At 38.5% G+C, this 15190-nt stretch overlaps 1 protein-coding gene across 1 annotated transcript in view; it reads left to right on the plus strand.

Moving 5' to 3' along the window:
- The window catches only part of TEX15 (testis expressed 15, meiosis and synapsis associated), a 92022-nt gene that overhangs the window by 25458 nt on the left and 51374 nt on the right, over nt 1-15190 (plus strand). Inside the window, 1 exon segment of the mRNA XM_068970547.1 lies at nt 6714-6852. Coding sequence (XP_068826648.1) covers nt 6726-6852 — 127 coding nt within the window. The 5' untranslated portion in view covers nt 6714-6725.

The raw sequence follows: 15190 nt of genomic DNA on the forward strand, positions 1-15190 counted from the left end.
AAAAACTTAAACAGGCATTTCACAAAGGTTTTCACCAAATGACCAATAAATATTCCCAGGAGATGACTGATCTCATCAAAAACCAGAGTAGCACAAACTAACCACAATGAGATATGTGCATCATATTGACAAGAATTAAAGTTTGCCAATATGAATGTCAGTTAGGGTATTGAGCAACTGGAACTCATATGCTTCTGTTGATAATATAAAAATGCAGTATACTAACAGACTGAGAAGTTCAGTTCAGTTCAGTCGCTCAGTCGTATCTGATTCTTTGCGACCAGGCTTCCCTGTCCATCACCAACTCCCAGAACTTGCTCAGACTCATGTCCATCAAGTCGGTGATACCGTGCAACCATCTCATCCCTAGACTACACAAAAATTAAAGTTTTTCTATGGGAGGAAAATGCTGTCAACAAAACTAAAAGACAAAAATGCTGCAATACTGATGACAGAAGTTAATTTCTGTGTATATAGAGTCCGTACAAATCATTAACTAAAAGACCATTTTAGCTGAAAAATGAGAAAAAGATTGGAACAAGTGATTCAGAGAATAAACAGGATGACTCAATCTCACTAATAATGAAAGAAATGCTAATTGAAACCACTGAGTATTATTTTTATTATTTACAAAGATTAGTTTGGTAAAATACTAAAAGAAAATTTAAGATAATATTTTTAAATGTATCTTATACAAGTAAAACTTAAAATAAAGGCCAGGTAAAGACAGGTGAGTTGCTGAGAGACTAAGAAAACATGCCTGAGCAGTAGCTGTAAAATCAGGATTATGAAGTCACAAAAGGCAGGGCATTATTTCAAATCAGGCTTTTATTTCAAGAAGAGACTGGTCACCAGTTTCAAAGGTAGAGGGGCCAAGTAAGCTGTGAATCAGAAACGTTCTATGTGAATGAGAGATTGATGTGGAAACCACTGGTGACTGAAGACTGCTGTTTAGGTAGAGTAATGGAGGTACAAATAGAAGTAGATTGCGGAGAAAGTAGGAAGTGATCTCAGTTCAGATCAGTCGCTCTCTTTGCGACTCCATGGTGATCTAGAGAGGGGCAAATCTGACCCTGGTGGGTTTTGTCTGTTTTGCTTTTTACTTGATCAGGTGTGAACCTGGTTAAACATGGGGGTAGATACAGAGAAGCAAACTGGGTGGGAATGAAATTCAGGATACAGTGGAGAAATAATTGAAAACAATGGGAATGTAGGAGAAAAAACCCTAAAATGGAAGTTATAAAGTCTAGTTATTATCATCCTGATTCTTTGATACTTAGTTGTTTCATTTACAACAGGGGTTGGCAAAGTTTTTCTGTAAAGGGCTAGATGGTAAATATCTTAGTCTTTGTGTGCCAAGGGTCTCATATTTACTCAACCCTGCTGTTCTAGTCGGAGAAGGCAACGGCAACCCACTCCAGTACTCTTGCCTGGACAATCCCATGGACAGAGGAGCCTTGTAGGCTGCGGTCCATGGGGTCGCTAAGAGTCGGATACGACTGAGCGTCTTCACTTTCACTTTTCACTTTCATGCGTTGGAGAAGGAAATGGCAACCCACTCCAGTGTCCTTGCCTGGAGAATCCCAGGGACGGGGGAGCCTGGTGGGCTGCCGTCTATGGGGTCGCACAGAGTCGGACATGACTGAAGCAACTTAGCAGCAGCAGCAGCTGTTCTAGCAGGAAAGCAGCCATAGACAGTAAGAGTGGCTATATTCCAGTAAAACTTCCTACAGATCCTGAAATTTGAATTTCATATAATTTTTCAAGTGACATGAAATAACTATCCTTGATTTTTGTTTTTAACTGTTTATCTGTGAGCTCTACAAAAACTAGTAGTGGGCTGGATTGTACAGGCTCTATCTAGTTTGCCAACCCCTGATCTATAAAATGAAAAGTTGGACTAAAACATATTTCATCTTGACATCATATTGTCCTAGCTGGGGGATTCTTGACTTAACCTCATTAAATGTGTATGTAGTTTATCATGTATAGATCTGATTGAACCTTTTATCAGAATTCTTACTTTGAACTATTTAGAACTCTGCTGAAGAATTTAGAATGTATGTGTTTGTGACTCAAGTTCCAAGACTATTTATTCATCATTTATTTACTCATCAGATACTCTTTCCTGAGATTACTGAAAAAGGGATGATCTTTGCTATACCTGCATATCACCATTACAATAATGTCTTTAATGTTTTATAATAGACCTACTGTTTACTTAAGTATACTTGGGGTGGAAAGTAAGTAGAAAATCAGTATTACTTATAAAAATCAAAAACATAATTGTAAAAATTAGATGAAAGTGTCATTTGCCAGAAGATCCTGAAACTGAGACATTGTTTCTTTTTGTTAAAAAGAGATTAGTAAACTTTTAGAGATGTTAAAAGTAAGTTAGCAAGCTAATGTGAAAGTTTGAAAGAGAACTGAAAAAAACTTTCCAACTGGATGCTTCATTTATTACAGTCATCTTTAATTGCTTTATACTAGGAAACCTAACTGATAGCACTTGAGTCTTATTAAGAAACTAGGGACTTCCCTGGTGGTCCTGTTGCTAAGACTCTGAGATCCCAATGCAGTGGGCCTGGTTTCGATCCCTGGTCAGGGAACTAGATCCCACATGCTGCAACTAAGACCCAGCACTGCCAAGTAAATAAATAACTCTAAGGCTCTCTAAGTCATTCAATTGAAATACGAAGTTATGTTATTAAGGATTTTTGGATAGTAATCAGGTAGAAGACTTTGGAGGTCTGTGTACTGCTGCTGCTGCTGAGTTGCTTCAGTCGTGTCCGACTCTGTGCGACCCCATAGACGGCAGCCCCCAGGCTCCCCCGTCCCTGGGATCCTCCAGGCAAGAACACTGGAGTGGGTTGCCATTTCCTTCTCCAGTGCATGAAAGTGAAAGTGAAGTCGCTCAGTCGTGCCCGACTCTTAGCGACCCCATGGACTGCAGCTACCAGGCTCCTCCATCCATGGGATTTTCCAGGCAAGAGTACTGGAGTGGGGTGCCATTGCCTTCTCCAGGTGGTCTCTGTAGTAATCTATAATTCATAACCAGTGGTCTCAAGTCCTTAATTTTTAATGATAGTCTTAGGAAACTCAGCACAAATATTCTTTTAAGAAAACTTTACAAGGCCTGTCTTTAGACTGTCTATTTGACATAGAAGGGATTTATTCCTTTGCCACTGAGTTGCCTCTGAAAAGTGTGTTAGGATTCATAATCCCAGCACAGTCATGCACTACAAAGTATTCAGTAAAGTAAGTTTTCTAGAAAATTGTTAGAGGAAATAAAGTTGGTTAATTGCAGATTGAGAATTAGAACCATTATCACTTGACTTTGAACCTTCTTCGCAGTACTGCTTCTTGATGAACTCTGTAAGTTGTTTCCATATTATAGGCTTCAGGCTATCAGTTAACAGTTCATAGTATGCAGTTGTTTTGTACCAGCTTCTGCAACCATGTGAGGTATGGATACTATTAGGCTCAGAGAAGTTAGACTTTTTGCTGCACACAGCATATCTAATTAATGGTAGAACCAAAAATTGAAACATTGTGATTTTTTACCTGTTTTAAGTAAAATTCATTCTTAATCTGTGTTGCTGCTGCTGCTGCTAAGTCGCTTCAGTCATGTCCGACTCTGTGCGACCCCATAGACAGCAGCCCACCAGGCTCCCCCGTCCCTGGGACTCTCCAGGCAAGAATACTGGAGTGAGTTGCCATTTCCTTCTCCAATGCATGAAAGTGAAAAGTGAAAGTGACATCGCTCAGTCATGTCCAACTCTTAGCGACCCCATGGACTGCAGCCTACCAGGCTCCTCCATCCATGGGATTTTCCAGGCAAGAGTACTGGAGTGGGTTGTCATTGCCTTCTCCATATTATTTGAGTCTAATCTTTCTCTTACAAGCCAAAAATCATTCTCTTTCACTCCCAGAAGTTCTCAAGCCCTTTTCCTTTCCCTTTCAGCTTTTTAGTTTTTTTATACTGTTTATGTCTTGTCTTCTGCCCTTATGAGCACCTCCAGGACATTGTTCAAAGGAGGCAGAGATAGTGGTATCCTTGTTTTATTCTAAATTTAAAAGGAGTGCATTGGATATTTACCAATTTACTGTAAATTTTTGGCAGATAACTTATCAAGTTAATGAATGCTTTCTTAAGACTTTTTAAAATAATAAGTGAATTTTGAATTTGATTGCTGATTTCATTTATTGAGATAATCACTTTGATTTTTTTCCTCCTTCAATAGGTTTATATTAGTAAATAAAACATACATATTAAATCTCTCTTACATCCTTGGATATACTTGGCTTGCTTATGATATATTAATATCATTATTTTTATCTTTAGAATCAATTTGTAATAACTGATTCAACTTCATTTTAATGTGATAGGATGATGCATTATGTTAATTTCTTCTTGCAACTTTAGTAAAATAATTTTTTCTAGAATTTATTGTTTTGTATAATCTTTAAGTGTTTTGGCTTAAAGTTGTTCATAATATACACACCCTTATGATCTGTATGAACGGACATTTTAGTTGTAGGGGAAGCTTTTTGGTTTTGGTTTCTTTGTTTGATCTTCAGTTCATTCATTCATTCGTTTTAGTATCTGTTAAGGACTTACCAAGTTCAATGTCCTGTGCATTAACTATTCTTAAAGTTTTTAGTGTTGATTTTTTTTTCTTTACTCTCACCCAGATAATCCAGGACCTTATAGGACAGCCATAATATGTGGCTGCATACTTCCTGATTTTATTTTTGCATATAGAAAAATAAACTATATATAAATATACAGATAATGATTATAGGACTGTTGTATATATTTCACAGTATAGTGTGATGTATCTTTGCCTCTGTATGTAAAACTAAATAATATAAATGGATATAGGACTGTGATATATGAGCATGAAGAAATTATAAATTTGTTATCACTTTAATGTGGCTGATTTGTTTGGGTTGAATTTAAAGATGTATTATTCTTACTTGAAAGGTTACCCTTGAAAACTTGCTGGATACAACTTAATGAAGAAAGTTGAATACTGTTGTTCCCTGAATATTCATCTTTCATCAGACAGTTTTTAACATACATTTTTTAGCCACTTTGTGGCTAAGTATTATCCCAAGCACTGAGGAACAAAATGAGTAAATCTCAGAAGTCTTTACTGTAATTCTACTAGGAAAACATTTTATAAGGAACCATACAGCTGAAATATTACCCACCTTATCTGAAAATACAGTTTAACTGTAGTTAAAGAAAATATTGTCACAGGATGAAGTTCTTCAAGTAAAGTATATTCAACGTGGTTGTATACCCTTGTGTGGAGTAGGTATAGATCACAGTAAAGAGGTTTTTGTAATGTGAGTTATTCTATAAATTATTCTTTTTTGCCTCATGAAACTTCCATGGAAGTCTTGACAAATATTTCTGGAGCTGGTATATCTTAGGGGGATTCTTGTTAGTAGGCACCACCACTGGTGTGTCTCCATGTGACTGGGTGAGAGAAAGGCTGGTTTTCTTCTCTTTCTAGAGATCTCATTCCATTCCCTATTTTGAACCATGTTTGTGAGATTGAGAGATCACCTTTCACAAAGAATGAAGGAGTATGGATTGGGAGGGTAACTGCTTGTGAACCTTCTATAGAATCTTTTCCTTTGTGACCCTTCTGTAGAATTTTGGCAGCTCTTAATTTGGAATGTGATGTCATATTTGTGACTCTGGGTTTCAGGAGGCCCAGATCCATATTATGAAATGGCATGAAAAATATATCTTTGCATATATTTCTCTGTGTGTGGGCACCATAGGTTTCCTTTGATGTTGTGTTTGAGTTCTACTTGGAAGGTTAATTTTAATGTATGTGTGTATGTTTGGGGAAAAGGTTGAAAGGAGGAAAAGGAATAGTGGTATGGCAATATATAACGTCTTAATCCATTGGTAGTGATGCTGTGGAACAATAGCGGTTGACTGTTTTAGCCCATAAGTTGTAGGGATACCAATGCAGATTTACAACCTTCATAAACGTTTTTCCAAAAGCCAACGTTCTAGTTTAGAGAATATGTTAAATTCGCAGAAGCCCATAGGAAAAATGTTTTAAAAAATAGGTACTTGGCAAGAATCTTACCAAATGTTAATAAATATTGTTGTTTAGGAGATATTCGGAGAAGGCAAAGGCAACCCACTCCAGTACTCTTGCCTGGAGAATCCCAGGGACGGGGAGCCTGGTGGGCTGCCATCTGTGGGATCGCACAGAGTCGGGCACGACTGAAGTGACTTAGCAGCAGCAGGTGTTATTACGCTTTTTAGAAACACAGAAGGTTTAAACTTCCAGGAAAATGTCTGTTAGAAACTACAAAATAGGGACTTCCCTGGTGGTCCAAAGGCTAAGACTCTGTCCTCCCAATGCAGGGGGCCTGGGTTCGATCCCTGGACAAGGAGCTAGATCCTATATGCCACAACTAAGACCCAGTGCAGCCAGATTAAAATAAATAAATAAATGAGTAAAAAAAAAAAAAAAAACTAGAAAATATTTTAAATAGTATATAAAATCTAAAGTTAGTTCATTTTTATTTTGAGTGACCTGCAAAATGAGATTGAAATCTGTTGTTTGACTAAAAATATATCTTTATTCAATTCCATATAAGAACTTTTAAACAGTTTTACTGCCATTGCCTTTTGTTATTTATTGACCTTTTGTTTAATAACTTTGGGTTGATTTTAGGCCACCAATAAAATGGAAATGAAAGAGATTGCTAAATACAAGAGTCTATGGAAAATGAACTCAACCAGTCAACCTTTATTTGTAACTAATCCTTTGAAAAAATTCACCATTCCCAAGATCAGGAGGACAGCTGGGAAAGGTAATAATTCTATGGAATATGGGATTATTTCATAACTATTACTGCATTCTCTGATCTTAGTTCATGCTCATCTTCAATTTTGACTCTTCATAAAATTAGCTTCAGTTAGGCCTTTAATTCCTTAAACACACATGTACTTTTTTCCCACACAAAGTAAGATAGACACATGTCTCCTATCACTCCCACTAAGTACACAGTTAAAAACACTGGACATCACACATAAACAAGACTTTGAAGGGTAGAGAGAGGAAGATGAGCCTGTGTGAGTCTCAAACTGGATGACCACAACTGAGAAATGCCATCTCTTACAGACACAAAAAGCCCTAAGAAAAGTCTGTTCTGTTTTGCCAAGGACTGGGAGTAGGGTAACTTAGAATGTCAACCTATTTGACAGTGAACACTCTATTCCTGCAAAATACCTGGAGGAAGAAACAGCAGAGTGTCTCTTCCTTTTCTCAGCAAAGTGTGAACGGAGGGCCTAAACGTCCGCCTCCCCCTCCGCCCGTGCCAGTGCCTTTCCCTGCATGGACCGTCATATGGCCCCCTCTCTGCTGTCCCCACAGTGTCTGTGGATTTCTGCTCCTGCCCTGTGGTGAGGAGTTGCCGGTGGGGATGAGACACTCAGTGGGAGCAGAGTCAGTGAAGACCAGGAGGGGAGCCGAGATTCTGTCACACACACCGGTAACGGTAGCGGTCCCCCTCCCACAGTGTCAGTGGAGGCTGAGTCAGGAGCATCGACTTCTCCTGATAACAAGACAGCCGCCTGCCCCGCCCCAACCCCACCCACCCCCCGCCACCCCCACTCCGACCCACCCCCAACCCTCACCCCCGTCACCACCAGGGTGTCAGTGGAGACCCTGTGGAGAGCCAGTACTTCCTGGTGGTAAAGAGTTAGTCTCCCCACCCCCAGCCTTCTGCTACAGGCACAGTTACCCCTGTGACTTAGTCTTAGTAGAGGCTTATTACCACAGAAGATTGACTATGATCTAGAGTCTCTTCGCTCAGTCGTGTCCGACTCTTTGCAACCCTGTGGACTGTAGCCTACAAGGCTCCTCCGTCCATGGGATTCTCCAGGCAAGAATACTGGAATGGGTTGCCATTTCCTTCTCCAACAGTATCCCAAATGACCAAAATATTTAAAAAATCATCTTACCACCCATCAGGAAAGTCTCAACTTGAATGAGAAAAGAAGAATCAACAAATGCCAGCAACACAATAAAACAGATGTTGAAATTATCTGACAAGGCTTTTAAACCAGTCATCATTTCTACCAATTAAAAAATTAAAGTCATTCTAATGATGCTTAAACAACCAATTACAAACACTTTTGAAACAAATGGAAAATTGCAAGAAAGAAATGAAAAATGTAATAAAGAACTAAGTAGAAGTTTTGGAACTGAAAAATGCAATAATTGAAATAAAAACTAATTGGATGGGTTCCAGAGAAGAATTGAGACGATTTTGGAAAGAAGTAGTGAATTGGACGATACAGTAACAAATTACCCAGCCTAAACAACAGAGAAGACATCAAATAACAGAGCCTCAGGAACCTGTGGAACAATAATAAAAGACCTAATTTCTTTGTTCTCAGAGCTTCAGAGCATAGAGCTGAAAGAACATTTGAATAAATACTGTCTGAAAGTTCCCCAAACTTGGCAAAAGGCATAAACCTATACAGTCCCAGCTGGTGCAGTGGTAAAGAATCTGCCTGTCAATGCAGGAGATGCAAGAAATGTGGGTTTGATCCCTGGATTGGGAAGATCCCCTGGAGAAGGAAATGGCAACCCACTCCAGTTTTCTTGCCTGGAAAATCCTGTGGACAGAGGAACCCAGCAGGTTACAGTCCATGGGATCACAAAGAGTCGGACATGTCTTAACAACTAAACAACAACATACAATCAAAAGGTCCCATTTTCCCTTTTCCCATTTTATCTTAAAGAGGATAAAGCCAGAGAAGTCCATCACAAGGCACATCATAATCAAACTTCTGAAAATTAAGAACAGGAAAAATCTTGACAGCAGCTAAATGTTTTTATTGGGGAAAAATTGAATGGCAGATATTTCATTAGAAACCATGGAGCCCAGAGGAAGTGGCACAACATTTTTTAAGTGCAGAAAGAAAAGAAGTATACCCAGAAAAATATCCTCAGGAGGAGAACTGAAATAGACATTCTCAGATAAAGTAAAACTCAAAATTTTTCACTAGTAAATCTTGGTGTAGAATGGCTAAACAAAGTTTCCAAGCAGAAAATGACAAAAGAAGCTGGGAACATTAGGAATGAAGGAGGGACAAAGGAGAGGAGAAATACAGGGAAATACAATTGACAGTCCTCCTCTTGAGTTTTCTAATTTTGTCTGACAGTTGGAACAAGGACAGAGGAGCCTGGTGGTCTGCAGTTCATGGGGTCACAAAAAGTTGGACACGAGCACATGTACACATAGTTATCTCAGAATTAAAAGTTGTTTATAAAGACATTATGGATAAATCAAAATGGAATTTTAAAAATGTTCATGTAACCCACAGGAAGGCAGAAAAAGTGAAATAGAGAATTGAACAACTGAGGGGAAAATAAACAGTAAAATGGCAGGCTTAAGCCCTATTGTATCAGTTATATTAAGTATAATTTATCTCATACCAGTTAAGACGTTTACACAATGGATTGAAAAAAAACCCATGACCCAAGTATAGACTGTTGGCAAATGCACTTTAAATATAGGGATATAAGTTGGTTTAAAGTAAGTGTATAGAGAAAGATAAGCCATGCAAACAATCAGAATAAAGCAGAGTGGCTATTTATACCAGTAGACTTCAGGGGAATGAAAATTCCAGGAACAGAAGGGGATATTGCATAAATCCACTAGTAAGATGCAGGAGTCCTAAATATGTATCCCTAAATGACAAAGCTTCAGAAGCCGTGAAGCAGCACTGATAGAACTAAAGGGAAAATGGGCAAGTCTGGAATGGCAGCTGGTGATTTCAGTACACCTCTCTCAACAACCAGTAGAACTGCAGAGACAAAAAAAAATCAGTGAAGATATAGAAGAACTTAACTCTTGTCAACTAACAATATCTGACGGACATTTGCACATTATTATGACATTATACTCCACACAACAACAGTAGAACAGACATTCTTTTCAAGAACTAATTTGATGTTCATCAAGATAGATGATGTGTTGGGCCATGAAACACATTTCAGCATATTTAAAAGAACAGATGCATTGGAGAAGGAAAGGAAAACCCACTCCAGTGTTCTTGCCTGGAGAATCCCAGGGACGGGAGCCTGGTGGGCTGTCGTCTATGGGCTCGCACAGAGTCGGACATGACTGAAGTGACTTAGCAGCAGCAGAAGTCAAATAATCTGGAAATTAATGATAGAAAGCATTAGATAAGTCTTTGAACACGTAGAAAGTAAACAATACATTTCTAAATATTCATGAGATTTCAGAAATATATTGAATAAAAAAGGAGACCAAACATCAAAATTTGAGGGGAACAACTGAATCATGACTGACAAATTTATAACACTAAATACTTCCGTTAGAAAATAGGTTTCAAACAAGTAGTCTAAGTTTCCTTCTTAAGGAACTACAAAGAGAGTAACAGGATAAGCCCATAACTAGCGCAAAGAAAAAAAATGAATTAAGAAGCTGGTTGCAAAGATAAAAAAAGAAGTTGATAAACCTGTAGTGAGACTGACAAAAAAAGACACAAACTACACCTCTCAGAAATGACATAGTATATCACTACTGAGCCACAGAATTGGAAGCGTAAGAAGAGAATATTATGAATAGATCTAAGTACATAAACTTTACAATTTAGATGAAAGGGCCAGTTTGTTAAAAAGTACAAATTACCAAAACTCACACAGTACTAAATAGACCATTTAATAGCCTTATAACTACAGGCATTCTTCATTTTGTTGCTCTTCACAGATACTGTGTTTTTTACAAATTGAAGGTTTGTGGCAACACTGTATCAGGCAAGTCTGTTGATGCCTATTTTCCAACAGTAATCACTCACTTTGTGTCTCTGTATCAAATTTTTGTAATTTTCACAGTATTTCAAACTTCTCTGCTGTTACATTTGTTAGTGATCTTTGATGTTACTGTTGCAAAAAGATTATTCACTGAAGGCCCAAATGATTGTTAGCATTTTTTTTAGCAATAAAGTATTTAAAATCAAGGTTATATAAATTGTTTTTTAAACATAATGCTGTTACATACTTAATAGACTTTATTGTGGTGGTCTGGAGCTGAACACACAACGTTTCCAAGATATGTCTGTATTATAGAAATTGAATTCATAGTTGAAAAAAATCTGTTGGAAAAGAAATCCCCAGGCCCAGATGGTTTCACTGGAGAGTTCTAGTCAACATTAAAGAAAGGAGCTAATACAAATCCTTTACAATTTTTTCTATAAAATAGAAGAGGAAAGAATAACTATTAGTATAGTGTTATCCTGGAGAAGGCAATGGCACCCCACTCCAGTACTCTTGCCTGGAAAATCCCATGGATGGAGGAGCCTGGTAGGCTGCAGTCCATGGGGTTGCTAAGAGTCGGATACGACTGACTGACTTCACTTTCACTTTTCACTTTCATGCATTGGAGAAGGAAATGGCAACCCACTCCAGTGTTCTTGCCTGGAGAGTCCCAGGGACGGGGGAGCCTGGTGGGCTGCCGTCTCTGGGGTCACAGAGAGTCAGACACAACTGAGGTGACTTAGCAGCAGCAGTATCCTGGTACCAAAGCTAAACAAATGTAATACAAAAAAAGAAAACTACAGACCAATACCCATCATGAACCTTAACACACAAATTCTATACAAAATATAAAGAAGTAGTATTCAGCAATGTATAAAATGAATTATATATTATAACCAAGGGAGTTTTGTTCAAGGGATACAAGACTGGTTTGGTATCTGAAAGTCAGTCTATATTCACAAGACAAGGAATAACAATCAAATGATCATATAAATTTATGCAGAAAAAACTTGACAGAAAGCAACATTCATGATAAAGACTCAGCACTCTAGGAATACAGAACTCAGCTTGATTGAAAAGAAAAATGTAAAAAATACATATAGCTAACCTCCAGAAGGAAAACCACAGTCCCAGAAAACCAACCAAAATGATCACATGGACCACAGTGTTGTGTAACTCAATGAAATTATGAGCTGTGCTGTGTAGCACCACCCAGAATGGATGGGTCATGGTGGAGAGTTCTGACAAAACGTGGTCCACTAGAGATGGGAATGGCAAACGACTTCAGTATTCTTGCCTTGAGAATCCCATGAAAAGTATGAAAAGGCAAAAAGATACGGCACTGGAAGATGTGCCGCCCCCCCCCCCCCAGGTCAGTCGGTATCCAGTATGTTACTGGTAAAGAGTGGAGAGAGAGGCTCCAGAAAGAATGAAGAGGCTCAGTCAAAGCCAATGATGCCTAGTTGTGGATGGGCTTCCCTGGTAGCTCAGTTGGTAAAAAATCTGCCTGCAGTGCAGGAGACCTGGGTTCAGTCCCTGGAGAAGGGAGATCCCCTGGAGAAGGAAATGGCAAACCACTCCAGTATCCTTGCCTGGAAAATACCATGGACAGAGGAGCCTGGTGGGCTGCAGTCCATGGGGTTGCAAGGAGTCAGGCAACTATCACAGTGGTGTTGAGAGTAAAGTTCAGTGCTATAAAGAACAGTATTGCATAGGAACATGGAGTCTTAGGTTCATGAATCAAGGTAAATTGGATGTAGTCAAACAGGAGATGTCAAGAGTGAATGTCAACATTTTAGGAACCAGTGAACTAACATGGATGGGAATGAGCAAATTTAATTCAGATGACTATTATATCTACTATTGTGGGCAAGAATCCCTGAGAAGAAATGGAGTAGCCCTCAGAGTCAACAGAAGAGTCCGAAATGCAGTCCTTGAGTGCAGTCTCAAAAACGACACAGTGATCTCTGTTTCAAAGGCAAACCATTCAACATCACAGTAATCCACATTCAACACCACAGTGCCCCAAACTGTTAATGCTGAAGAAGCTCAAGTCAGACAGTTCTATGAAGACCTATAAGACCTTCTAGAACTAATACACACACACACACGCACACACACACAAGATTTTCTTTTCATTAAAATGCTAAAATTTAAAATTTCATTAAAATCATTAAAATGCTAAAGTAGAAAGCCACACCTGGAGTAACAGACAAATATGGCCTTGGAGTACAAAATGAAGCAGGGCGAAGGCTAATGGAGTTTTGCCAAAAAAAATAAACAGGTCGTAGCAAACACCCTCTTCCAACAACCCAACAGATGACTCTACACATGGACATCACCAGATGATCAGTACTGAAATCAGATTGATTATATTCTTTGCAGCTGAAGATGAAGAGGCTCTATAGAGTTAGCAAAAAAAAAAAAAGACCTGGAGCTGATTGTGACTTCAGATCATGAGCTCCTTATTGGAAAATTCAGACTTAAAAGAAAGTAGAGAAAACCACTAGGCCATTCCAGGTATGACCTCAATCAAATCCCTTATGATTATACAGTGAAAGTGAGAAATAGATTTAAGGGATTAGTTAGGTCTGATAGAGTGCCTGAAGAACTATGGATGGAGGTTCATAGCATTGTACAGGAGGCGGTGACCAAAACCATCCCCAAGAAAAATAAATGCAAGAAGGGAAAATGGTTCCTTGAGGAGGCTTTACAGATAGCTGAGAAAAGAAGAGAAGCAAAAGACAAAGGAGAAAAGGAAAGATATACCTATTTGAATGCAGAGTTCCAAAGAATAGCAAGGAGAGATAAGAAAGCCTTCTCAAGTGAACAATGCAAAGAAATAGAGGAAAACAATTGAATGCAAAAGACTAGAGATCGCTTCAAGAAAATACCAAGAGATACCAAGGGAACATTTCTTGCAAAGATGGGCACAATAAAGGACAGAAGCGGTATGGGCATAACAGAAGCAGAAGATATTAAGAGGTGGGAAGAATGCACAGAAGAACTGTACAAAACAGGTCTTAGTGACCCAGATAATCACTCACCTAGAGCCAGACATCCTGGAGTGTGAAACCAAGTAGGCCTTAGGATGAACCTAGTGAAGGTGATGAAATCACAGCTGAGCTATTTCAGATCCTAAAAGATGATGCTGTGAACATGCTGTACTCAGTACACCAGCAAATTTGGAAAACCTGTGGCCACAGGACTGGAAAAGGTTAGTTTTCATTCCAGTCCCAAAGAAGGACAATGCCAAAGAATGCTCAAACTGCTGCACAGTTGAGCTCATTTCACATGTTAGCAAGGTAATGCTCAAAATCCTTCAAGCTAGGCTTCAATAGTACATGACCAAGTACTTCCAGATATACAAACTGGATTTAGAAATGGCAGAAGAGCCGGAGATCAAATTGCCAACATCCTTTGGATCACTGAAAAAGCAAGAGTTCCAGAAAAACATCTCCTTCATTGACTACACTAAAGCCTTTGACTGTGTGGATCACAACAAACTGCAAAATTCTTAACAGTTGAGAATACTAGACTACCTCGCCCACCTCCTGAGAAGCCTGTAGGCAGGTCAAGAAGCAACAGTTAGAACTGGACATGGAACAACAGACTAGTTCAGAATTGGGAAAGGAGGAGATCAATGCTGTATATTTTCACCCTATTTATTTAACTTATATGCAGAGTTTATAATGAAAAATGCTGGGCTAGATGAATCATAAAGTGGAATCAACCAGAAAACAGGAAAAAGACATGAATAGTCATTTCACTAAAGAGAATGTATAGATTGGCAAATAAGCACAAAAACAATATTCAATATCTTAGCCATTAACAAAATGGTAATGAAAACCACAATAGGGGCTCCCTTTATTCTTGTTAAAGCAGCTGAAATAAGAATAGCAATGCCAAAAGCTAGGAAGAATAGGAGAAGCCAGATCAGTCATGCAACCAATGGAAGCGTAAGATAGTTCAGCCACTTTTTGAAAAAGTTTAATGGTTTCTTGAAAAACTAAACATAAAACTACCATATGACCCTGCTGTTGTACTTCGAGGCATTTATCCCAGAGAAATGGACGCTTAGGTCCACACTAAAACCTATATGGAAATGTTTATAGCAGCTTTATTTGTAGTACCCAAAAATTGTTAATCACCCTGATTTCCATTGAGTGGTTAAAGTATGATGCATCAATACTGTAGGATACTTAGCAAGTTTAAAAAAAAAAAAGATTTACTGTATCAGCAGCTTAATTGAATCTCAAAAGCAATATGCTGAATTTAAAAAGCTAGTCTCCATAGGTTATAAATATTAATTGTAAATATAACAGAACTTTATTAAAGTTCCATTTACAAAACAT

The sequence above is a fragment of the Capricornis sumatraensis genome, chromosome 4 (genome assembly GCF_032405125.1).
Source record: "Capricornis sumatraensis isolate serow.1 chromosome 4, serow.2, whole genome shotgun sequence".
NCBI lineage: Eukaryota > Metazoa > Chordata > Mammalia > Artiodactyla > Bovidae > Capricornis > Capricornis sumatraensis.